Source organism: Glycine max, chromosome 20, assembly GCF_000004515.6.
Source record: "Glycine max cultivar Williams 82 chromosome 20, Glycine_max_v4.0, whole genome shotgun sequence".
Classification (NCBI taxonomy): domain Eukaryota; kingdom Viridiplantae; phylum Streptophyta; class Magnoliopsida; order Fabales; family Fabaceae; genus Glycine; species Glycine max.
In genome coordinates, this window is record NC_038256.2 from 47805048 (window position 1) to 47831529 (window position 26482).

At 39.7% G+C, this 26482-nt stretch overlaps 2 protein-coding genes across 7 annotated transcripts; both read right to left on the reverse strand.

The window, feature by feature from the left end:
* Positions 1-457: 457 nt before the first annotated feature.
* Positions 458-25184, reverse strand: LOC100779579 (coiled-coil domain-containing protein SCD2). 6 transcript variants are annotated; one of them, XM_003556540.5, is made up of 17 exons: positions 24774-25178; positions 24533-24687; positions 24280-24355; positions 24117-24158; positions 23968-24030; positions 14833-14882; positions 14719-14746; positions 14461-14535; positions 14279-14389; positions 14135-14195; positions 3796-3912; positions 3504-3625; positions 3339-3408; positions 2001-2042; positions 1850-1890; positions 1392-1518; positions 458-749 (listed from the first exon to the last, which is right to left on the reverse strand). In XM_003556540.5, exons 1-17 carry the CDS (start codon positions 25062-25064, stop codon positions 637-639), a joined length of 1584 nt encoding a protein of 527 aa, XP_003556588.1. In that variant the 5' UTR covers positions 25065-25178; the 3' UTR covers positions 458-636. The 6 variants fall into 6 exon arrangements, 5 of the variants coding, with proteins under 5 accessions (XP_003556588.1, XP_014628183.1, XP_006606606.1 ...); XM_014772697.3 differs by having other exon boundaries at positions 24533-24683; positions 24774-24912; XM_006606543.4 differs by lacking the exon at positions 1850-1890 and having other exon boundaries at positions 738-749; positions 24774-25184.
* LOC113000758 (uncharacterized) lies at positions 18876-23961 on the reverse strand. The gene has a single exon (XM_026127506.2). It carries the CDS (start codon positions 22574-22576, stop codon positions 21671-21673), a length of 906 nt encoding a protein of 301 aa, XP_025983291.1. The 5' UTR covers positions 22577-23961; the 3' UTR covers positions 18876-21670.
* Positions 25185-26482: the final 1298 nt, after the last annotated feature.

Genomic DNA, 26482 nt, shown 5'->3' on the forward strand with positions numbered 1-26482 from the left:
ATACCTTAATTTAAGTTCTATTCTTCTTGTATTCTACAATTTAATTATATACAATGATAAAATTGATATATTACAATAATAAATTAGTTATAAAAAAACAATAGGTCAAGTTGACCTGATATTGTCTCAAATTTATCAAGATGATCCAGTTCGGATTTAATCTTGAAAAACTTTAAAATATAATTAAACATTAAAATAAAATAACATTTATAAAATAAAAAATAAGTCACTTTCTTAATACATACATACTAACTTTCTTCAGAGGTTTTGATACATACATGATTACATATCAGTCCAAGATTTGAACTCAAAGAATAATATTTTAAAGGATTAAGTATATTTACAATCGTGAAGTAAAAAATCAACTATTGACATTTTAGTAATTTTATAACTTGTTATAAAATATTTATATCTTATATAAATTTATAAATAAGGTACTATATGAATGATACATGCATTTAATGTCTTGGAAACATGCATTTATCATAACAGTTACTATACCTAGAGCTTAACAGTAAGAGTAACCTTGTTTGAACGAAAAGTGGGAAGGTGACAGTCTCCATAAGGAAGATGAAATTCACAATTCATATGTATAAATCAGCAAACCTTGCAAGGAAATTAAGCACAAATTTCAGGTCAAGTCAGCAGCTTTCGTGCAATAGTAAAGTCCTGATCAACTTCCTTTCTGGATGCTTCCCAAAGTCGATGTTCAATCCCCAATTTCCTCAGTTCAGAAAGTCCCTGCTCAGCTGGAATTTAAAAAATCCACATAAGTAACTGAATGCAAATTTTCTCAAGAAAACCAAGCAAGAATTCATCCCTAAACCTACTTAAAGTCATTGTCAATTGGGGCAAAATTAAAACATATATCTATTATGTGTTTTATGAGAAGACTAGCAAAATAGGAGAAAAGTCAGATACGCAAACTAATTTAGCATCCCTAGGTAAATTGGCATGGAATAAAGAAGCAGAGAGAAGGAACAGTTATCTATGTTTTTGGCACATGGTATATGACATGAACAGTAACCCTAATGCACTGCTAGGCAGAACGCGGGAACGGTACTACATAAAAATTCCAAGCGCATGGATGCTTTTGAAGTGTAATGTTGTGTCTGAAACAAGTGGCAAATACAAGTCCGACATAACATAAACACGGCTCCTGTAAGTCTCCATTAACAAAGAAGACTCTCGTCCTTTAAGGTGTTATTCAACTATGTCTTCCATGATTAAAGGTGATCAGTAGCAACTAGCAAAGCATCAACTCAAGAAATATGTTAATGTTGACACCTTAATTAAACATTTTTTTTTTCAAACCAATTGGCACAATACTGGATTGATACGTCCATGAGTACTAGTAAGTAATTAATTAAAAGAAAAATGTTGGACACTACCATCAACGGCATCATGTGAGGTAGGTGAATGCCCACTCCGACCAATCCAAAACCGAAGACGTTCTTTGGCAATGTCCTCCTCTATACCATGAGCCTTGGCTCTTCTCCAAAAATATGTCAGCCAAGCCTGTCCACGAAGAGTAAATTCACAAGGAAGGCATGTTTCAGTAATACAAAGCACACATTTCTAGTCAGACAGTGAGAACCATGAGAGTAAATGTCACCTTCACTGGTTACTAATCCAAACAAGGTACAAGACATCAATATTTATGAAGAGGTGGAGGTAAATCATTAAAAAGTACATCTTACAAAAAATTAAAATCAAAGAATCATGTAATCCAGAATCTAGAAAAGCATGCCTTCTCGTAGAGAAAAAATGAAATATACTGCAATATACAGACATTCCAAGAAGCTGATAATAATAAAAAGCATGAATAGTTCATAAGAGAACAGGACACCTCCTTGAAAAGAACATCCTCAGATTCCTCTGGACTCAATTCTACATAAAAACAAAGATATTTAGCATAGTTTTAACTTATCATTTTGCATTTTGCAGAAAAGGGACAATGCATAGCTATTTCAGCTAATAATAGGTGGGAGAAAACTTACCAAATGCTTCCATAAACTTAGGGTCCCCAGGTGATTTAATATCTGGAGATGGCCAAAAGTGTACCGAATGTTATTAGTACATAAGAAAGATGGATTTCAATCCGACAGATTTAATGCATTTAAAAACAGTCAAATAGAGAGGCAACCCAAATCCATGCACATTTCATGGATTCACTGTCTTCCAATAAAAATTATCTACAGTCAGCCATGTCTTCTTCCCAGTTAGTTGCCTTGCCTCCACAGGAATTTTCCCACAGCCTATTCACTTATGTCCGTGGCCTACCACCCCACCATTGCCACCATCCTGTTTAGAGTGCACTGTGCTCTGATCAACAAGCCCCTGAATATCTGTTGTTCATCCTTCCACACACCTGCATGTGCATTCTAATGCCATTTGATACATAGTCGATGTGCCACTTCCAACTCCAATTGCCATTGGTGTTGCTTAAATCACCAATTTGCTGCCCTCTCTTCAAATTTGGCCCCACCTTTTCCGTTATGCTTTAAGCTGATGAGTACATCGCTTAAATCTAATGACAAATGCTTTAAGCTGATGAATACACTTGCTTAAATCCAATGACATATCCTGTGGGTGTTATTTTGCACCTCATGATCCGAATCATGGCTGGTGCTGATGCCACGATACCCTAAAGGAGGAGACCCCCTATTTTCACCAACTATGACAATGCTCCTCTCTCTACTGACAAATTAGTTGAAAGCAACTATAATTAACCTTTAACAGAAAATTGTGGTTGACTGGCCAAGGCTACAAGGACTATGACAATGCTCCTCTCGCCAAGAATTCTTATTCTATGCTTGATGCTGAAGGAGAGAAGATTGATGCTTGACTGCATTTATATTCTATGCTTGATGCTAGACTGGCTGTGTAGGGGTGATAAAATTCACTATTCATTCCTACTTGAAGGGGGTCCTCCATATGAGTCAAAATATGAGAAAACTGATTATTTTCTAATTTTTAAATATAAACGGTAATGCTCTTATATATACTAAATCTTAATCAGTGATAATCGAGAAATAAAGGAATAATATCCACTTCAATAGTTACAGATGATATGAACAATATATGATCTATATGATAGAACTTAGCAATCTGATAGTGGATTTTGAAATAAAATTATCTAGTAAAGTTATTAAAAGGCATAAGATTGAGTTTGACTTACACTGATGTAAACCAATCCCTTCTCATGTGTGTGTTTGTGTGGTTTTTAGTATGCTTCCCTTTTATCTCTCTTGAAAGAGTCATAAAAGTACATGATTTGGGTTGACAATCCACACAAACAAGATAACAAGAATAGTGACAACAGTAGGAACACATACCTGAGACTAATTGTCGAGCAGAATTTGGACGCCGTTGTTGGGCTAGTGCTCGCACAATAGCATCCTCAACCTTGCAGAGGAACATGACAAAAAAAAAAAGCTTAGATAACTGAATTGCCTGTAACTGAGGAACGTCAAGCAAACCTTTAAATATTTGAAGAAAACCTTTAAAGAAGCAAGCTCCTTTAGTCCCATTTCAACTGAAAGCATACTTTCAATATTTCCTTCTCCAGTAAGATCATTTAAGTCAGGAACAAGTTTGCTCCTCTTCTCTGTTGCATCATCACCTGCTTAAAAATCATAACAATTATCTCTAGAAAATTCACATGTCCATGCAATAGAAATATAGAATAATGAAAATCATCACTATAAGGAAAAATATAACATAGAGCATAGATTTGCCCTACTATGCAGCCAAACTAATATGAACTGTAGAGTCCAAATCTTTATTTCATGCCTTTTTCCCAGCATTCCTCCTTAGCCTTTTGTCCAGCAGAAACAACAACCTCAAACGGAAGAGGGGCTAAGGATGACCAAAGTTCATACTTTGAAACTGCAACATCTGCACAGATGCCTATAAACCATGGAAAAAGTTACACTAGATAGAAAACAGCAGTAAATGAATCATGAAATTGTTCACTTATCCACATCGGTTGAATTCAAACTAGATATACAGACAAAGTAGAATTTTATAAGCATTCAATCATACAAAAATTATAAAAGTGATACTTAAAAGCCTTGGTAATGTATTCCAGTGCTGCTAAGAGATTCTTTTGAGTTTTGCCTCATCCCCAGAAGAAAAACAAAAAGGAAGATAAATCACTAACAATTGTAGCTTTGTTTATTTTGGAGCTATATGTCCCAACATGCCAGCAAGCCCAACATGTAACCATCACTTGTCAGTTTAACAATAATACTAACATGAATAAATGGTGAAAAGATTATGATAAACAGCTCTGAAAGCTTATTCAGGTTCTGTAATAGTGATTGACATATGGAGTCAATTGATATTAAAAATTTAAAATGGCTCATTAGTTATGCCATTTAGAGATGTGATAATGCTACTGTAGGGAATGTGCCTTAGATGCTGTCAGGGTTTTAATTTTTAGCTTGAATAAGTCAATTAGTTAATTGATAAGAATTTGTAATTGTGCTGTTAGTGGATTAATCAATTTTTGTGTTTAAGTTAGTTTCTGATTTTGTTTTTCCATTATCAGGAGCAGCTCCTAAAATCAAGGAGCATGATCTTTTTATTCTGTTATTTCAGTGTATTTATATATTCTGATATATTCAATAAAAAATAACTTTCAGCAGTTCCCAAATAGATATTCAGGTTGCTTCCCGGCTGTTTTTTTTTTCTCTTCTGCTTTTTCTTGATCTCAAATTAAAACCAACAACTAGAGCACTCTTCTTGAGGGACCTGTGAAATGGATGCCGAATCAAGTTTCTTGCAAGTTTCTCCTCCTGTCTTTGATGGGGAGAGTTATGATCTTTGGGAAGTGAAAATTGTTGGACAAATGACCTCAATTATCTTAAGAAGGGGTGAATTAATTTTCCACTAACAAACTTTTAACCTCCTTCTAAATGATAGGCTCAGAATGCAGAAGTAGAAACAACAATCAATTTAATAATGTTATTTAAACATGCAAGACAAAATTAATTACAATAATATAAATGAGATAAGGGAAGAGAGAAATGCAAACTCGATTTATACTGATTCGACCACTCCCCGTGCCGACGTCCAGTCCTCAAGCAACCCACTTGAGATTTTTCATTCTCTTTGTAAAACTCCTTTTACAAAGTCTGAACCACACAGGGACAACCCATCTCTTGCGTTCAGAAATCCTTACAACTTAAGAGACCCTCGGTCCCTTAATCAATCTCTTTGATTAAGAAGAAGAAGAAGAATTCTCTCTTTAAGAGAAGAATATTACAATTGAATTTCATGGATGAACTCTTAATGGATTTGCAAGTGTTTGCCTAAGAGTTGTTGAGAAAGCATTTGGTAATGAAGTTCTCTTGGAATATTTCTCTCTTCCTTTTTGAAATTAGACACTCATATATATAGGTCCTTCGTGTCTCTTCAAAATGGTTTGAAGAGATGTGTTTTTTCAAAAAACTTTTTCTGAAAATTTTCACTAGTAATCGATTATAGGTTTCTGGTAATCGATTACACAGTTATATTTTGAAGGGTCATGACTTTTGAATTTGAATTTCAAAAGTTCCGTTGCTGGTAATCGATTACAAATATCTGGTAATCGATTACAGGTTCAAAATTCAAATTCAAAACCCTTTTTAACATTACCCAGAGCCTTGGATGTCTTGGAAACACTTTGTTTTGAGGCAAGGCTTGATCTTTAGTGAATCTTGAAACAAAGCTTTGTTTGTTGAAACAATCTTGTATTAATCTTGAAGTAATGTTTTTCTTGTGAAGCAACCCTGTTTGATTTTACTTTGCCATCATCAAAATCATGTATTCATACATTCACAAAAATGCAATCCTACCTGGAGGCTTTGGATTTGTTGGATGTTGTGGAAGAGGATTATGAAGTGCATCCGCTGCCTGAAAATCCCACCATAACCCAAATAAAGAATCATAAAGAGAGAAAATCCAAGAAGGCGAAGGCAAGGGCATGTTTGTTTGTTGGTGTTTCACAAATGATCTTCACCAAAAGCATGATCCTCAAGATACCCAAAGCAATTTGGGACTATTTGAAGGAAGAATATGAGGGGGACAATAGAATTCGACACATGCAAGTGCTAAACCTGATGAGGGAATTTGAGCTGCAAAAAGTGAAACAGTCTGAGACAATTAAAGATTACTCGGACAGATTGCTTGGCATTGCTAACAAGGTTAGATTGTTGGGCACTAAATTTACAGATTCCAGAATTGTTGAAAAAATTCTAGTTACGGTACCAGAGAGATATGAAGCATCAATAACCACTTTGGAGAACAGAAAAGATCTGTCGTCTAAGATCACTTTGTCAGAAGTATTGCATGCTTTGCAGGCCCAGGAGCAACGAAGGCTTATGAGGTAAGATCATACTATTGAAGGAGCTTTACTAGCCTAGCAGCAAAATGTGCCCAAATTTTTTTTTTTTTTTTTTTTTTTTGAATGGCCAAAGATAATATTATATTATAAAGAAAAGCATAGTACCAGAGGTACTACAGAATTTACAAGGAGAAACATCCCTTAAAACACAGAAAAATAACCAACATCCACCAAACAACAACAAAACCCATCCCTACAAAAGACACATTAAATGAAAGGCAAAGACATACAAGAGGACCATTGGTGAAAAGGAACAGTAAAGTCCTTTTCCCATCCCCTCAACCAAGACCAAGTGAGATAAATAGTTCTGTCCATCAATTTAGATATGTCAAAGGACTGGTTGTTAAAAACCATGTCATTTCTAAGGCTCCAAATGGATCTGGTAGCTGCAATCCACCAAATCTTCCTCCTTCTGTTAGAATTCCGCGATCCAGCCAAAGAACAATGCTGAAGAAAGTTGTCCATAGGCTTGCTGTGCAAAACTCTATCTTCCTTCACCCATGAGTTGAATTCCCACCATAATGGCATAACTTTATAACAAGTGAAGAAAAGGTGGGAAGCAGATTCCACTTGGCTTTGACAAAAAGGGCAAAGGACGTTTTGGAGGACAATCTGCCTACTAATTAAATTATCCTTAGAAGGAAGCCTATCCCAGAGTAATCTCCATGCAAAGGATAAAGCTGCAGGGGGGATTTTGATTTCCCAAAGCTGTCTAAAGCCACTGTTTGGCTGATGGAGAGGCTGCTCAGATCTGAGACAGTTGTAAGCAGAATTTGTAGAGAAGATTCCCGTTGGTTGAGCTCCCCACACCCAATCATCCTTCAAGTCTGCAACAGGACTTAGAGCTGAGGTCTGGTCTATAAAAGCTGTTGCTTCCCCCAATTCACTATCAAAGAGGTGCCTTCTCCAAGAAAATTTCCACTCCCAGCCATTTTCTCCAAAAATCCCCATGCTTGCCACTGTCTGGAATTTTTGAGAAGATACCTGATATAAATCTGGGTATTTTTCTCTAAGAACAGAGCCATCACCCACCCAGGAGTCTTCCCAAAATAAAATTTGATCCCCACCACCCAATTTCCAAAGAAATTGCTTGTTGACAGCGGTCATACTACTGTGCTGAACAATTGATCTTAAATCAGACCACCAAGAGGAGAAATTATGTTTATGAGGACCCTCTTCCAAGCCTCTCCAACCCCTGTATTTAGAGGAGAGAATTCTGCTCCAAAGATGATCCGGTTGCTGGAACAACAACCATTTCCACTTGATGAGGAGAGCTCTATTAAACACCTTGATATCTTTAATTCCCAGCCCTCCCTTTTCTTTAGGAGCACACACTTGCTGCCAAGAGATCCAAGCTATCTTTTTCCCTTCTGAATTGCCACCCCAAAGAAACTGTCTTTGGATAGCAGTGAGTCTCTTGATGACTGCTGAGGGGATTCTGAAAAAAGACATATAAAATAAGGGCAAAGCTGTCAAGACAGCATTGATTAAAGTAGTTCTACCAGCCATAGAAATGTTTCTGTGATTCCACTTGTTCAATTTGGCTTCAAATTTTCTGATTATAGGCTCCCACACCACCGTCCTCCTAGGATTAACACCTATAGGCATCCCTAGGTACAGGAAAGGAAACTGCAGAGGGCTACAGTGCAAGTAATCAGCAGCACGACTTCTCCAATCCTCAGATTTGCCTATCACACCGAATTGGCTCTTAGCAAAATTAATTCTAAGACCAGATACCAACTCAAAGCTTCTAAGAATAGCTTTAATAGCTGTGACATTGTCCATGGATGGTTCCCCAAAGAAGATAGTATCATCAGCAAATTGAAGGATGTTGACTGGAACTCTATTCTTGCCTACCATGAAGCTGTTGTAGCAATTTTTAGACACAGCTTCCCTCATCAAACCTGTCAAACCTTCAGCAACCAGGTCAAACAAAAAAGGAGCCAAAGGATCTCCTTGTCTCAAGCCTCTTTGGGGTTTAAATTCTTCTGTTGGGCTTCCATTTACTAAAACAGAAATGGATGCTGTTGTAAGGCAGCCCTTTACCCACCCAAGCCACCTCTCATGAAACCCCATTCTTCTCATCATGTAGAAGAGGAATTGCCAAGACACCGAGTCGTATGCTTTTTCGAAATCCACTTTAAAAACCAGGCAAGGCTTCTTAGATCTCTTAGCCTCCTCTACAACCTCATTGGCAATCAAAACCCCTTGAAGTAATTGTCTGCCCTTTACAAATGCTAGTTGCCTTTCATCTATTAGATGATTCATGACCTTGCTTAGCCTATTTGATAGGACTTTAGCAACAATTTTGTAAACACAACCAATAAGGGATATAGGTCTGAAATCACTAATAAGATGAGGATCCTTGATCTTAGGGATAAGGGCAATGAAGGATGAATTAAGGCCCTTAGGGAAAACTGCATTTGCATAGAATTCCGAGAAAAACCTTAGGAATTCAGGCTTCAAATCATTCCAAAAATGCTTTAGGAACCTGAAATTGAAACCATCAGGCCCTGGACTTTTGTCACTCCCGCAAGACCATACAGCTCTATAAATCTCCTCCTCTTTAAAAGGTTCCACCAGCATTTCTCTCTGATTATTGGACAGAACATTAAAGCAAACCCCATCTAGGTTAGGTCTGTTCAAAGAAGGTTCAGCAAATCTAGATTGGAAGTGCTGAAGAATTGCAGCCTTGACCACAGCAGGTTGATCTACCCAATTGCCATCAATATGAAGCCCCCTCAAGTTATTCCTTCTTCTGCTAAGGTTAATAATTCTGTGGAAGTAAGAGGTGTTACCATCACCCTCTTTAATCCACTTACTTCTAGATTTCTGTCTCATGATTGATTCATAGAGAAGAGATTGTTCCCAAAGGTCAGACTGAGTTTTTTTAAGCTGTTGAATGTCCTGTTCAGAGGGGTGAGCTGTGAGAGAGTCCTCCATATCATTCAGCTTTTTCTGAGTTTGCTTCACCTTGCTGCCTAGATCTCCACAGATATCTTTACTCCAGGATTTTAGTCTAAATTTTAGGTTCTGAAGTTTGCATTTTAGAGCATATCCTCCCCAACCCGAAGGCTGGTTTTCAGACCAACAATCCCTAACCACCTTAGTGTAGTCCTTGTTAGAGAACCAAGCATCAAAGACTCTAAAAGGCTTAGGGCCCCAATCAGAACGTTTCGAGTTCAACAAGATGGGGCAATGATCTGAATAATTCCTTTCAAGATTGAGTTGGGAACTATCAGGCCACTTAGAGAGCCACGCATCAGAAACTAACACTCTATCAAGCTTACTCTTGCAAGAGCCATTAGGCCTAACCCAAGTGAAAGGCTTCCCCACACAGGGGATATCATCAATCTCCATATCAGCCAACCACTCATTGAATTCGGCTATAAGATTAGCTTCTGAATTAGGGTGTCTACTGCCCACTCTTTCAGCTGGATGTCTAATACAATTAAAATCTCCCACCAAGCACCAAGTCTGAATCTGGGACTGACTCTTCTTTGAGAGCAGCTTCTCCCATAGCTGCCTCTTGCTTTCAATGTCACAAGGAGCATAAATGTTGGCCACCACAACTCTCTGCATTTCTGCCATCCAAACTCCCTCCAGCATGATGAATCCCCTTTCAGCAGTTTTCACCTCAACCTGGAAATTATTATTATTCCAGATACACAATAAACCTCCAGCAGTATTCACAGCAGGAATCCATTCCCATTCAAAATCTGATTGGCCCCACAAAGACTGACACACTGCCTTATCGAAAGTGTCCCTCTTTGTTTCTTGCAAGCAGAGGAGATCTATATTGTGTTGCCCAACCAATCTCCTGATAGAGGCCCACTTTAACCCTCTACCAAGCCCTCTAATATTATAAGATAGAATATTCATTTTAAGAATTTCCTGCTACCCAGCTCACCAGCTTCTTTTCTATCTCGACTCTCCATAAGAGCATATCTTTGAAGAATCTCCAGGTCGTCTGTAGTTGCCCCCACACCTATGTTTTCTCCAATACGCCATAAATGCTGAGCTTCTTCCAGTACCTCAGCATTACACTCAATGATACTTTTGAGTCTTGTTCCTGCTTCCACATATTTCTGATTGCTAACCTTGGCCTGGTTGTCGATATGAGTTGCTGAATCATCCTCCCCTTTTTGAAAGTGGGGGTGATTGTCCTTAGACTGCATAGAACGAGCTTTGGAGAGGAAGTATCTTTGTCTAGTATAGACTTTGGAGTACAAGTCTGGAGTTCCTTTTTTGGTTTGGGCTACAGCTAATAATTCCTCCTTATTACACCCCTTGAGTTTCGAAGTTGGGCCTAAAGATTTGTTTGTGTCATCAGCTATTTGAGAGTGATCCTGATGCTCGTCCGAAAGAGCTACAGAATAAGCCTCCTGCTTATTGCACCCCTCCTGCATGATGTTTGGGCCAAAGTTGCAAACTGGCCCAATACTGTGATAACTCTGCCCCGATATAAGGTGAGAGTGGGTCTGCATGTCGTAGTCATCTTCTTCCCCAACATGGGACTGGACAGCTAGTACGACTGGCTCAGCATTCAAATTCTTTCCCAAATGCTGATTATTGTGCCCTTTTTGTTGCTGTATTTCCTCTTCATTGCAATCTGCTCCCTTGTCTGGTCCCGAAAAGCTGGTTCTTAGGTCAAGCTTGCCATATTTGGAGCCCTGAGTGCCTAGGGAACTACCCTTTGACTTTTCCCAATGGGTAACGACCACCTGGCTATTACCCAGTGGTCCGAGAGCATGATCGTAGCCGTTAGACTCCCCCTCTACCCCTTGGATATCGGACGGAGTCCGTTTCCCGTGGGGCGGTTCCGGCGAGCAGGAATGGTGAGTGTCGCCGTCATTGGTGGCGTCGTCAGCATCTCCGACATCCTCCGAAAGGATCTCCTCCGACCACCCTTCGGACATCGCAGGTCTATTCCGGGCCGACCCGACTTCAAGCCCTATCTCTTCCGCTACCCAGACCCGATACTGTGAGTCCCCCACACAAACACGAACCTCCGTCCTGATCGCCGGCGGGAGAGGAGTCCGGACCAGTAACCGAGCTCGGTCTAGTCTATAGCGATCTTCAGTATCATCATCCAGCTCAATGACGTCGCCGATGGCAGCTACGGCTTTCCTGAAGTTATCCTTATCCCATACCTGAATGGGGAATCCCCATACCTAAAGCCAGACTACCCTGTTTCGGGGCCTACATTCCGGCGTCCATTTCCTTAGAGAATAGAAAAGGGAGTTCCCAGTTTCCGCTTCCATACGAATGATTTGCTGGGCCTTGTGATCAGACAACCCAGGCAGGAGAACCATGTCGTCTCCGAGGTATATACTTCGAATATTGTACCCCAACTCCCAAACTATACGGTCCTCTAGAGATCCCACCTCCATCACCTCTTTTAAGTTACCAACCCAGGCTTTAGTACACCAGTACCCCCTCCCTTCTTCTGGTTTGATACAAATGGTTGTTGTTGTTTCTTCCTCTCTATTTGTATCTCCTGTGTGAGCCCCATTAGCCGTTACGTCCGCATATGTTCTCGGTGGAAGTCCAGTGAATACCCCGCCATGCTTGCTGGGTCTGTCTATAGGCTTCCTCCCGATGAAGCTCTTGTTCTTCGAGTCTACCTTCTGAAGCCCCCTCTCGAACCTAGGTAGGTTAACAAATAGTTTACAGTCATTGATGAAGATATTGTCCAACCTCGTTTCCAGCCCTTTAACATCTGACACTCCCTTGAACCTCACGAATCCATATCTCCGACCTTCCTTATTAAGCCTTTTAGCAATATACACTTCACGAACATCGCCCCACTTCTTGAAGTAACCCCATAGCAGCGCCTCGTTAGCTTCGTCAGGAAAGTGAGTGAAGTAGAAAGAAGTGATATCGGGATTGCTTCTCCAGTTGTGACTGTAGTACTTAGAGTGACCCCCTGGTTCCGAATACTTAGATTGTTGTCCCTCTATCAGTTGCTTCTTCGTGGCCTTCGCTGATCTTCTGGATACCACCTTGGTCCAGCTATCTTCATCGACATGGCGGAGGACCCATTCAGAGCCAGTAGTTCGTGCCTTTCCATAAAGCCTAGTCGTTCGGTCCATACTCCTTCTCCACGACGAACCGCTCCGATCGCGACATGACTCCCTCTGTCGTGTTCTAACTCTCCCTCTCCCTGTCTCGCTCCTTGTCTCTCTTACCCGCTCTCTCTCTCTCGTGATATCTCTCTTCCTGTATCTCACCCTGTCTCTCTCTCTATCTCTCCCACTCTGTTTCTGTCTCTGTACCTCATCTCTCTCACTCTCGTCTCTCTCCCTCATCTCTTGTCTATTGTTGGCTGCCCAAATACAAGAAAAACAAGGATTTTGATGTAATGGGAGCAAAAGTTCAACATCAACCAATGTAAAAGGAAAATGGAAGAAATCTTATCCACCTTGTCAACACTATGGAAAGAAAGATCATCGTCCATTTAGATGCTGGAGAAGATCTGATGCTAAGTGCAGTGATTGTAATCAAATGGGGCATGAAGCTGTTATTTGCAAAATCATGAATCAGCCACATGGAGAACTGCAAAGGCTGTTGATCAAGAGGAGGAGGTACAAGAAGAGTACCTGTTGGCTGCTACATGTTTCTCTAGCATTGAATCAAGTCAAAATTGACTTATTGGCAGTAGTTGTACTAACCACATTGAAGGTTCAAGTTGGAAATAGCAAGTACGTCACTGCGAATGGAAAAGGAACAGTAGCAATCTCAACCAACAGAGGTATTAGCTCATTTCTGATATGTTGAATGTTCCTAAAATTGATTAAAATTTGTTGAGTGTTGGACAACTAGTTGAGAAAGGTTTTAAAGTGTTGTTCGAAAACAAAAGCTGATTGATTAAAGATGCAAATGATAAAGATATTCTCAAAGTAAAAATGAGAGGAAAAAGCTTTGCTTTAAATCCATTGGGGGAGGAGCAAATAGCATTTACAATAGAAGAGAATGTCACTGTATTGGCTAATTCTGAAATAGCAGCCCCCAAGTCCAGAAGTGGTGCTACTAAAGAAAAATCTGAAGCTACTGTGAAGGAGCTCACAAACAAGCTGATACAATTAAGTGAAGATGCTATAAGAAAAAAAATTATGAGATTTTGGCTAAAAAGGAGATGAAATAAAGGAGCAAGCTGAAAAAATTGAGCCTGGGGAGAAGTGTTTCAAGTCCCCGACTAAGAACTTGAAAGCTGAAAATGCCAAGGCCCAATCATGAGAAGGAAGCAACAGTATTTCAGCAGAAAATTCTCATCTAGAACAGAAGATTAGACTGTTGATGTCTTTCTCCAAGGCACTGTAAATCAGCATATTGAATTTGCAGCCTCCAAGGCAAGGAGGAGTGATGGGAACATGCCTTAGATGCTGTCAGAGTTTTAATTTTTAGTTTGAATAAGTCAATTAGTTAATTGATAAGAATTTGTTATTGTACTGTTAGAGGATTAATCAGTTTTTTTTTTTTTTTTTTAATTTAGTTTCTGATTTTGTTTTCCCATTATCAGCAGCAGCTCCTAAATTCAAGGAGCATAATCTTTTTATTCTGCTATTTCAGTGTATTTATATGTATATATTCAATAAAAAATAATCATCAGCAGTTCCCAAATAGATATTCACGTTGCTTCCTTGCTGTTTGTTTCAATTCTGCATTTTCTTTATCTCAAATTAAAACCAACAGCTACTCCCAGAAAAAAGAAAAAAGAAGTTAAAACAGACAGTGGCTTACCATATTTTGCAGCTAAACCCCAATAACGAGCAAGCCAACACCTCTTTAGAACAACTTCTTCCTGACAAGAAAAAATTCTATATAACAAGTTTTCTAAATAACTAGCAAATACCAATTTACTCCTGCAACCGTGGAAGTATATACCATTTCTTTCTGAGTTAATATCATTCTTTGAGTCATTGATCGAAGAGCTTTTACTTCAGATTCAGCTCCATTAAGCTGTCTCACTGCAGCCTCGGTCTCAACTTTTGCATTCTATTTCAGAGGAAATAATTAAACACATATAGCAACCGGTGTAGAGAATGTTAAAAAAGTGGCATATTAACCTCAATTTCAGCCTGTAGAGATGTGATTTCTTTATCAACTCCATCCTTAGAGTCTTTGGCATTTTTAAGCGCAGCCTGTGAAATATAAAGCTGTATTGAAGGCATTTTTTCACTAGGGGACTAAGCAAGAAATGGAACACCCTACTATTTTGGTAAACAATATCTCCATTCTCTATTCTCTAATAATATAAATTAACTATGTTCACAGTTTGTTTTGTATAATTTCCAGTTCTACAGTGCAAGTTATCTCCACATTACCTCTCTTTGACGCAATGCTGCTTCCTTTCTGCAATTTAGTAATATGGGGGTGTCATACACACTACTAAGTAAAGGAAAACCCATTTACAACAGTTTAAACTTTAATTCACTTACCTGCTCAAGAGTTTTGCTTCCAAAGATACACCTTCTCCAAGGGAAGCAACCTACAAAGTCAGAAATAAAAGATTAAAAACTGCAAATGAAGACTTGACAGAAATTTCATTGGCACATTCACATATATAAACATAAATATCTAAGTCAAGTAATAAAATTTCAAAAGTAAAAAATGGAAAGTTCTATTAATTAGAGAGAAACTCTTTCAGGTATGATTATTCTTTTACTTTTTGGTTACATGAGGTATAATGGGATGGAATGCAAACTCTTAGCCTAATGGTAAAGGCAGTGACCATTGGGCAAAAGGCCACATTCTCCTAGCATAGCATGGTAAATTATAATAGCCAACTGGGAGCATAAATACAACCCACAGGTAAAAATGATGCTAATTATGCTCAGACAGAATCTCAAATCAAAAGCAAGAGGAAAATATGGATAAAATATGTTTTTGGTCCCTCCAAATTTTTTTGCCTATCTTTTGTTCCTCTAATTTTGAAGTGCACTACTTTTGATTCTCAAGCACTATCTAAACCACTTTTCGTCCCTCTATAAAGTGTCATCTAAACTACTTTGAGTACTAAAAGTGGTGCATTTCAAAATTAGAGGAACAAAAAATAGATAAAAATTATGGGCTTAAATATGTTTTTTATACTAATAAATATCTGATTTTTGTGCTTGCTCCGTAATAAATTTTTGTTTTGCATTGAGTCTTGTTAAATTATGTGTATACATGCTTGCTTCTATTTCCTGTTTAGCTTGTTTCAGAAGACAGCATTGTAATGTCCCATCAAGCTGTCTTCTCATCAAGCCTTGTATTGTGTATATATATATATGTGTGTGTGTTAAAGGCAATAAAACTTAAGCTAAGTGAGTGAACTTTACTACTCACTAAAATATCAAAGCTTCAAGTTGGCATCAGAGCGGGTTCTGTCCGCCGCCGTCCACCATCGGCCGCCGCCATCTCCGGCCACCATTTTCTCCGGTGAGACCAGGGTTAGGATCGCCTTGAAAGCGCAACCCAACCCCTGCAAGTCGCGCCGCCATCGGAACTCCCATGCACCACCACGCGCCGTTACAACCTCGCGCGTTTTTCGGCACGTGAATTCCACGTGCCGCCGTGCAGTCATCGGAAGCTTGCCCAATTTGTTTCGGTAGCTTCGTCGGCCTCTCCTGAGTGTGTTCCAGGTGTTGGTTTTTCGTTTCGGCAAGCTTGTGTGTTAGCTTGTGCTTCTCTCTACCCTTGTCTGTTAGGGTTTTCGTCATTGATCAGAAATGGCTTCTGTTGGACCTGCCTTCTCCTTTTCTGGAACCCCGACTATCACGACTGCAAAACTAAACTAGAAGAACTATTTGTCTTGGTCTGCTTCAGTTGAGCTGTGGTTTCTCGGCCAAGGACACCATGACCACTTGGAAAAAGGTATTGATACTGTTCCAAGTGACAGAAAATCTGAGTGGGAAAAGCTAGATTATCAGCTCTGTGCTGTCTTATGGCAATCAGTTGAGACAGATGTTTTGGAGATCCTTAGATTGTTCAAAACATGTTGTTCCTTTGCCAATGATATTCAGAGTTTGTTTGATGCAACCATGAAGGTCACAACCCTTAAGCAAACCAGCCACGACATGATTGCACACATAGGCAAAGCTCGGGATGCAGTGGAAGAGTTGAAGAGTTTCCTTATGGCTGATTCGCTGGAAGAAGTGAATAGAAAGCTGGATAAGTTCTAATATGGTTCTTATCTTGAGGAGTCTCTATTCAGACTTTGATCAGGTGCGTGATCAAGTTCTTGCCTGAGATCAAGTTCCATCGATGGAACATTATATGGAACAACCTCCTGGGTTTGTTGTTCAGGGGGAGTATGGTCTTGTGTGTAAGCTACGCCGATCTCTCTATGGGTTGAAGCAATCTCCTCAGACCTGGTTTGGTAAATTCAATCATATTGTTCAACTTTTTGGGTTGAAACGAAGTGAAGCTGATCACTCTGTTTTTTATTGTCATTCATCCCCTGGGAAATGTGTTTATTTGATAGTATATGTTGATGATATAGTGATTACAGGGAATGATGCTACTAAGATTTTCCAGCTGAAGGAGCACTCAATCATTTCCAGACCAAAGACCTAGGATATTTGAAGTACTTCCTTGGAATGCCGTTATGCGTATTCTTAGATATGTAAAGAGAGCTCTTGGTCAAGGATTACTATATGAAGACAAGGGTAATACGCAAGTATCTGGATATTGTGATGCAGATTGGGCTAGTTGTCCTATTGATAGGAGATCTACATCAGGATATTGTGTTTTCATTGGAGGGAATCTTATCTCTTGGAAAAGCAAGAAACAGACTGTTGTTGCTCGATCCAGTGCAGAGGCTGAGTACCGATCTATGACTATGGTCACATGTGAACTTATGTGGATTAAACAACTTCTTCAAGAATTTTTTTTTATTAGCAAAGAATAATATATATATATATATATATATATATATATAATAATTGAGTACCAGAGGTACCAAAAATTACAAGTTACAGCATGTAGTACAGAGAGTTGGATCCATTTGATGCTTCATGAAGTATTGGTATGGATCAATTGCAATCTACATAGGTAGGAAAGCTATCCACATCAAATTTTAAAACCTATGCTAATGTTGCTGAACCACTGATTATAATGAGTGGCGAAATCCTTCTCCAAATTCCGGAACCATGTCCAAAGCAAGAAAACTGCATCTTCCAACATTTTGTTGGCATTAAATGTTTCATTTGAGAAGATGATGTTGTTTCTGTGCTTCCAGATGGTCCATGTCAGTGCTAGCCACCACCACTTCCATCTGTTGGCCCTTATACCTTCTATCGGTAGATACATGTGCTGGAGGAAGTGATGCTTTGGGTTAATTGGGAAGACTTCCTCAATGTTCACCCATGATATCACTTCCCACCACACAAGGAGAATTTTGCTACAATGGAAAAACAAGTGACTGGCGCTCTCCTCTGAGCTTCTACAGAAAGGACAAGTGCTATCATCTAATTCAATTTGTCGCCTTCTCAAATTTGCTCTTGTCGGTAATCTGCCGTTAAGCAATCTCCATGCAAAAACTGATATTTTATTTGGGGCCTTGAGTTGCCACAATTCCTGAAAAGCTCGATCTTGGGTCTCCTCTAGTGTCTCCCCCCTCATCACCCAGTAGGAGCTTTTAGCAGAGTACTCACCAGATGTGTCTTCTGTCCATACCCACTGGTCTCTATTCTGGGGCTGAATTCTACAACACTCAATCTCTTAGGAAAGAATCAGTCATGTCTATCTCACTATCGAACAATGATCTCCTCCACCTGAAGTCTCACTCTCACCTTGTATCCCTGTAACTTCCCATCTGCTGGATGACTTGGTTTTGCTGACGTGAGATGGCATACAACCTAGGATATTTGGCTGATAGAGGACCCTCTCCCCCCATCCAATTATCCTCCCAGAACCTAAATTTGTCACCACATCCGATCCTCCACGTCGTTGCATTATGTATTGCAAGATCAAGTTGCGGATGTTGAGACGCCAACTTCAGGTCCCTCCACCATATAGACTCTCTGTTGACTCTAGGTGCTTCATTCAGACTCCTCCATCCACCGTACTTAGACTCCAGTACCCTGGCCCACAGTTCTTGCTGGTGCTGAAACAGGTTCCACTTCCACTTGCCAAGTAGTGCTAGATTAAAAGTATTGATATCTTTAATCCCCACCCCCCTCCCCCCCCCCCCTCTTTCTTTTGGGAGGTACACTGTATCCCACTTGATCCAAGCTATCTTGTTTTGATCATGTGCTCCACCCCATAGGAATCGTCCCTGCAGTCTCACCAACTTGTCCTCCACCTTTCTGGGAACCATGAAAAATGAAAAGAAATACATAGCAATGGATGTTAGGACAGACTGTATAAGTGTGACCCTCCCCCCAAAACACAAGTGTCTTTGCTTCCATTTCACTAATTTTCTCTCACACTTGCTAATGATAGGGTCCCATGTCTGACATCTCCTTAGGTTTGCTCTAATAGGAACACCAAGGTAGGTGAAAGGGAAAGACAACAGACTACAGTTGAGATAATTGGCTGCCTCAATCTTCCACTGATCCGACATACCCAATGCTCCGAAACTGCTTTTGACAAAGTTAATTTTGAGACTAGATACAAGTTCAAAGGTCCTCAAAACTGCCTTGATTGCTTTGACATTCTGCATAGAAGCCTCACCGAAGAAGATTGTATCATCTGCATATTGGAGGACACTAATTTCCACCTTGTTTAGACCAACTGGGAAACCCCTAAATATAACTTTTCCCATTGCTTGTGACATTGGGCCATTTAGGGCTTCGGCAACAATGTTAAAAAGAAGCAATGCTAGGGGATACCCTTGCCTAAGTCCTTTTTGGGGGGAGAACTCAGGTGATGGACTACCATTTATCAGTACTGAGACAAATGCTGATTTTAGACACCCCTCAATTGGATCCATCTGGTGCAGAATCCCATTCTTCCCAACATGTAAATCAAGAAATCCCAGGAGATGGAGTCATACGCCTTCTCATAATGAACCTTAAACACAATACATGGCTTCTGGCTTCTTTTCGCTTCTTCAACCACCTCATTTGCTATTAGCACACTGTATAGCATATGCCTTTCTTCTATAAATGCTGACTGTCTTTCATCTATAATGAAAGGCATGACCTTCTTCAGTCTGTTGGCCAATATCTTAGCTACTATCTTGTACATACAGCCTATCAAGGAGATCGGTCTGTAGTCATTCAGTCAAAGTGGATCCGCTACCTTAGGGATTATGGCAATGAATGATGCATTAGAGCCCTTTGGAAAAACCCCGTTGACATAGAATTCGTCCAGAAACCGGAGAAAATCAGGTTTTAGAATATCCCAAAACTGCTTAATGAATTTAAAGTTAAGTCCATCTAGGCTTGGGCTTTTTTCACTCCCACAATTCTAAACAGCCCTTTTGACCTCATCCTCCTGAAATCACTCCACAAGCAATTCATTTTGCTGTCTGCCAATATTCCTGAAGCATATCCCAACCAGATGCGGTCTATCGTAATCAGATTCTTGAAAGTGCTTCAAGAAGAATAGCCTAACTGCCTCTTTAACTGCTGTCGGCTCTTCAATCCATGACCCATCTATCATCACTCCATTTAAGCAATTATTTCTGCAGCTCGAATTGATCAACAAGTGGAAATATCTAAAATTGCAGTCGCCTTCTCTGATCCACCTAGACCTCGCTTTCTGTCTTAATAAGGACTCCTGTGAGAGAGCCGCTGCCCATAATTCTTCCTGAAGCTTCTTCCTAGTCATCAATTCATAAGGCTCTAAGCATCTTTCAATTGTGTCCACTTCCAGCTTGTTTAGCTCTTCCTCTATCTTCTTGTAGTTCTTAAAAGTATCACCAAACTGATCTCTATTCCAGGTCTTGATACTGCTTTTAAGTCTTTTAATTTTCTCTTTTAATACATATTCACCCCAGCCAAATTGTTGATTAGAAGTCCAGCTATCTTGAACAATCTTCTTGAAAGAGTTGTCTGTGAGCCAGTAATCAAGGATCCTAAATGGTTTAGGGCCTCAATCAACACATTTGGATCTAAGCAACAATGGGCAGTGATCTGAAAAATTCCTATCCAGTGTGTGTTGGGAGGATCCAGGCCATTTAGCTAGCCATTCAGGGGATAACAAGAATCTGTCCAGCTTACTTCTAGCTGCTCCATTTGGTCTGGACCATGTAAATTTTTGGCCCACCCATGATGCTTCCTCTACCTTCAGCTCCGCAATCCAATCGTTGAACTCCCTAGAACTGCCATCCTCCACTCCCCTTTGGCAAACACCCATTCTCTCTGCAGGGTTCCAAATATTGTTGAAATCACCTAGAATGCACCACAAACCCCCAAAATGAAGGTTTTTCAGCTGCTTAACATTGTCCTGTAGCACTCTTTTACTTTGGATATCACAAGGCGAAAGTAGATGTTAACGATATGAACACGTTGAGCCTCCTTAAGCCACATCCCTGCTAACATTATGAAGCCATTCCCCATAACCTTCCTTTCTAGCATAAATGATTTTTCGCTCCAAACACATAAAATTCCACCTGCTGAATTCAGTGAAGGGAGTGTTGCCAAGCTGACCTCACTATCCCCCATATAGCTTGACATAAGGACCTATCAATGACCTCCTTCTTTGTTTCCTGGATACACAGCATATCTATGTGTTGTTTGGTGACCAACCTTCTGATTACTGGCCACTTGACCCCCCTCCCTAGCCCTCTTACATTGTAGGTAATTATATTCATGGGGTCATCCTCCTATTTCCCAACCTCTCGGCCTCTTTGGTATCTCTTGCTTCCATTTCCAATAATTTCTACACGTACCCCGTTTGCAATGTCCAACAAGTGACTCCCAAATCTGTTGCCACCTTCCACGGGGATTCCACATCTTGAAGCTGATTATGAGCCAAAAATGTGTCGTCAATTGCTGCTTGTACATGTATGTCTGCAGTGGGATTTATGTCTGGATGTAGTTCGTTTTGTTGCTTGTGAGTTAACTCCTGCGGTTTCTGATCTGGTTTGGCTGTATATGGGCTCGAGGCTGTGCAAGGGTCTTTGCAGCTTTGGGCTTCTTTCTTTTTGTGCCATGTCTTTCGTGAGTAAAAACTGCACGGGCTATTTGGGCAAACTTTTCTTTTAAATGGACTATGGTGTTGTTGAGTTAGTAATATAGCAGGGGTGTGGGTAGCAAAATCTAGCCGAGTTGCACATGCTTCCCCTTCATCACGTGACCCTTTTAAAAAAGGTGTCATCCTCCCCAATGCTTCAACGGTCCACTCCTAAGAGATTTTGCCCATTTCGTGCATGCACTTTTGGCTCCCGATAGGGGTACACCTTCCGCTGGTCTGCCTCCCACCTCTTTCGTGTAAGGCACCCCGGAGTGTGTTAGCGCAGTTGCTTTCGTAGGTATGGTCCGGGCTGACCGTGTCCTGGTTTGGTGCACAAGCCCATTGGATAATGCCTTTGTCCGTTGGGTAAGGTGGATCGATGGATCCACTGGGTAATAGCTTGCATTCTCCGTTATTGGCTGGCGCGGGAGCGAAACCGCCGTTCGGTGCTACCGACAGCGAGAGTGTGATGGTTGCTTTCTCCTCTGTGGTCGCCGTCGCGTCTGTTAACTTAGGCACTTGTTTCGTCGACCACGGTGTGGCGGCCCGCGGCGAACTACTGTAACTGCAGTCCGTCTCAATTTCCTCTGACAAGCTCCAGTCTCTCCGTCGTCCGTAGGAGTGCGTGTCTAGGCAGATTCCACATTCCTCCGTGATGTGCACATTGAACACCTCCCCTTGGATGTGTACACTCACAGTATGTCGAATTAATGGGCTCCATGGTGTTTTGACTAAAACCCACGCCATATCCAGCTTCCGCAGCTCCTCCACATCATCCTTGACATCCACCAAGTCGCCAATGCATGCCGCTATCCTCTTTATTTGCTCTGTGTCCCAAGCCGTTAAGGGGATTCCCCAACATCGAACCCACGTCAGCTTGTGACCCATCCACAGCTTCGGATTCCATCTCTCCAACGAGTAGAAGAGTGAATCCTGCCCTTCATTTTCTTCATCCATCAGTCTTCGTGCTTTGCTGTCTGTGAGTCCGAGAAGCAACACCATGTCATCCCCGATGTATTTCGGCAATATGTTGGCGCCGATATCCCATGGGATTTCATCTTCTACTCTGTCGAACATCGCCACGTTTCTTAATCTCCCCACCCATGCCTCTTTAAGCCATTTTTGGCCTGTTAGAGGTATATCTAGGTGAACTAATGATCACGACCCGTGGCAGGTACAATCCTCCTTGGTTGGTGTTCTTCTCTGGCTTGTGTATTGGGATGTTTCTAATCACTGCATCCACATATGAGCCGCACTTCGTTCCCGCCGTCACTCCTTGCTTCAATGACTGGTACATGCCTCTGGTCTCCTCTTTCTTTTGCTCATTGTGTGTACGTCCCCTAGCTACCGGTTTAGTCCTTTCGAGCTTGATTCTGTCAAATTTTGGGATGTTGACATACATCTTCAGCCCCCAAACATAGTGTTGTCCAGCTTCTTTTCTAAGAGGTACACATCATTAACCCCTCTAAATCTTGCAAAACCATACTTCTTGCCATTTTTGTTTCTCTTTTTTGAGATGAAAATCTCCTGCAAGTTGCCCATTTTTTTGAAATGGTGCCACAGGTCCGTCTCTGTTGCGTTGTCCGGGAAGCGTGTAAAATAGAACGATGCCACATCCTGGCAGTCTCTCCAATTTCCTCGCATGTAGCCATGTTGCTGCCCGTTCCTCTTTCCGGCGATGGTCAGGTAGGGACCCTCTCTTGCTCTCACTCTCTCTGTTGCTCTCCTCTCTCTCCTAGTCCTAACTCTCTCCCATCCATTGTTTCTCTCTCTCCTCTCATCATGATATATTCCTTTCTCTTGTTTTGGAAACACTTCTTCAAGAATTGAAGTTTTGTGAAGTTGCACAAATGAAGTTACTTTGTGATAATCAGGCAGCCCTCCACATTGCGTCCAATCCAGTTTTTTATGAGAGGACCAAGCACATAGAGATTGATTGCCACTTCATTTGAGAGAAATTATTGTCCAAGGAGATTGCCACTGAGTTCATCAATTCTAATGATCAGCCAGCAGACATTTTGACTAAGTCCTGAAGGGGAACTAAGATTCAGTTTATATGTTTCAAGCTTGGTGCATATGATTTATAAACTCCAGCTTGAGGGGGAGTGTTAAATTATGTGTATACATGTTTGCTTCTATTTCCTGTTTAGCTTGTTTCAGAAGACAACATTGTAATGCCCCATCAAGCTGTCTTCTCATCAAGTCTTGTGTGTGTGTGTGTATTAGGGTACAAATGCGAAATTGAATATATATTAAGGATCAAAAACATATTTAAATCAAAATTATAAAAGGACTAAAACTGAACTTTGAAAATTTTAGAGGGGTCAAAAACATATTTTAACCGGAAAATAATATTAATCACAAACAGTGCAGTAAGCAAGTACAAATTAGGGACTCCTGTTGCGTCAACTAAGAACAAGCAGACCATAGTCAATATGTCGGAACTAAAAAATAAACAAAGCCAGTACCTGCTTCTCAAGCTCCCTAACTCTGGCCTCTGATTCCTTGCATCTCTCTTCCTCGAGTCTGAGCTGCATTTTAGAAACACTTGAATACTTATAAATGATGTGAATTTAGAGGAAAACAATATTTGGCAGAACAAAGTAGATCATGGTACCTTGTCTAGAATACTTTCATTCTCTTCCTGCAGCATATCAACCTGTAGGTAGAGCAGAGATTTGTACATGTGAATTTAGAATGGTGTGTGTTCCTCAATCGAATTATCTTTCATAGAAAGTTAGAAAGATGAAAACAATATTTGGCAGAACAAAGTAATTAACCTCATCACGAAGTGCAGAAGCCTCACGCTGGTCTCCTGAATCTTTTGGTTGAAGGAGTCCAGCATCAAACGGAAATCTGTAAATTTTCCATTAAACTTGTTACATAAACGGTAATGGATTCCCGAGTTGTAATTGTTCATAAGAATGAAGGGACATGCATGATACGCACAAAATGGATCTATTGGCTATAAGAGAAGATGCAGAAAATGTAAAGAGGCAGGTGAAAATTAGTGACTGCGGTATGAGAAATTACCTTTTATCTTTGGGCTTATTATTATTATGAATGGGAGGGTCAAAGGGCAGAACAGGAGCTGGAGTCCTGAGGCTTAGCGGTGGTCTATTATTACCAGCAGCAGGTGGTGCTGGGCGAAGATACATTGATGATTCTTCTACGAGGTTCCGAGCTAACTAGCAGGTGAATGAGAGTTAGTTAGTTGGTAAATTAAGCATGCATGGGATAGGATAAATGTGGAGAGGAAGGGAAAGAATCGGACCGCAGGAGATGGAGATCTAGCAGAGCTCCTGGAAAGAGAGAGAGGTGGAGGAGCAGTGTAGCGAAATCCTAGATCGTCTTCGTCGTCGTCGTCGTCGTCGGCAGTCTGAGAAGCCATGACCTGGGCGAGGCGCTGAGCGGCGGCTTTGGCAGCAACATTCTGAGTCCTTTTGACGGTTGAAATTCCTCCTCCGGGGATAGTGAGCGAAGAGGAGCGAGAATGCCCATTACGCGAGTGTGATGGCGACGATATCACATTCCCACCAGATTCACTGCTCCACTTCCGCTCCATCTCCCAATCCCAATCTCAATGCTTCTTCTTTTTGCAAATTAATTAATGTCTCTTTACTGGTAAGTCGTTAGTTAGTCTCAGACCGAGTGTGAGAGAGACACTTTTTCTTTTTCTTCTCTTTTTTTATACATACTTATTTTTTCAAACTTAATGAGGTGACAGCTAATAAATTCAATAACAAAAATAAAAATATTTATTCTTTCTTTTTCTCTTTTTAATTCAATAACCAATGGCAAAATAGTATTACACGGATCATTAAATTTCAATAATCAGCCTACATCTACCGACTACGGCCTTCGGGGGATCTCCACTCTCACTTCTTTCTATTTTCTTTCTTTGTTTTCGTTACAACGGTAAAATCATCGTTGCAACGGATCACGTACTAGTTTTGAAAAAAAAATGGACCACGGACTAGACTAACCCATTAATATTAGTTTCATTAGCATATGAGATTATATGAGCAAACATGTTGAGTATCAATTCAATTCATGCTCTAGTTTCACGTGATTTTATTATTCCTTCAAGCTTTTTCACCGTATCTATTTCTTGATTTTAAAATCCTTGTAGCTATGTTCAGATACTTGATAAAACTTTGGAACATGAATTTAATTTTTTTTTTCTGATTTAACACATAAAATTTATTTTAATTATATTTATGTGCATGAAAGTTATAAAACTCAATTGATATTCAAACAAAAAAAATATAAACGCAACAAAAATTGCACAAAAAGTAAATATATCAACAAAAAATAAAAAATGTAATATTAAATTATTTTTTAATTGCTCATAACTTTCATTTTTATGAGATTCCAACTCCAACATCCAGTGTATTTTATAATTTTTATTTAAACGAGTTTCAAACAACAAATTTCACATCTTAATAAAAAAAATTAAAATTATGTGCCAAAATAAAATAAAATAAAATAAAATATTGTTTTGAAAAGATCATTTGATTTGTTTAAAAACATAAAAGACTAGGACTATGTTTGATAGTTAAGAAGGTAACTGAAAACGGTTAACCGATCAAATGATAAGTATTTCATAAAATTAATTATTTAAGTAACTAAAAACTTTAAAATGACAAAAACAGACACATGTTTTTATATAAATTTTCATTTTATTTTATGGATAAAAATATATTTTGATGTGTTATGATTTAAATTTTTAATTATTTTTAATTAAGTAGACATTATTATGTTAATTAGGGTAATAGTTAAAGAAAAAATTATTTTAAATCGGCTAATAAAAAAATTATTTAAAAGAGTAATAAAAATTTAATAAATATTTTGAAGATAAAAAAATAAATAAAATATGGTGTAGGAGGATACAATATCTTGAAAATATAAAACCGTATTCAATATTTTCCTTAATTAAGAAGATTATGTTGCAGAAAGATTTAGAATATGCTAAATCTTTTG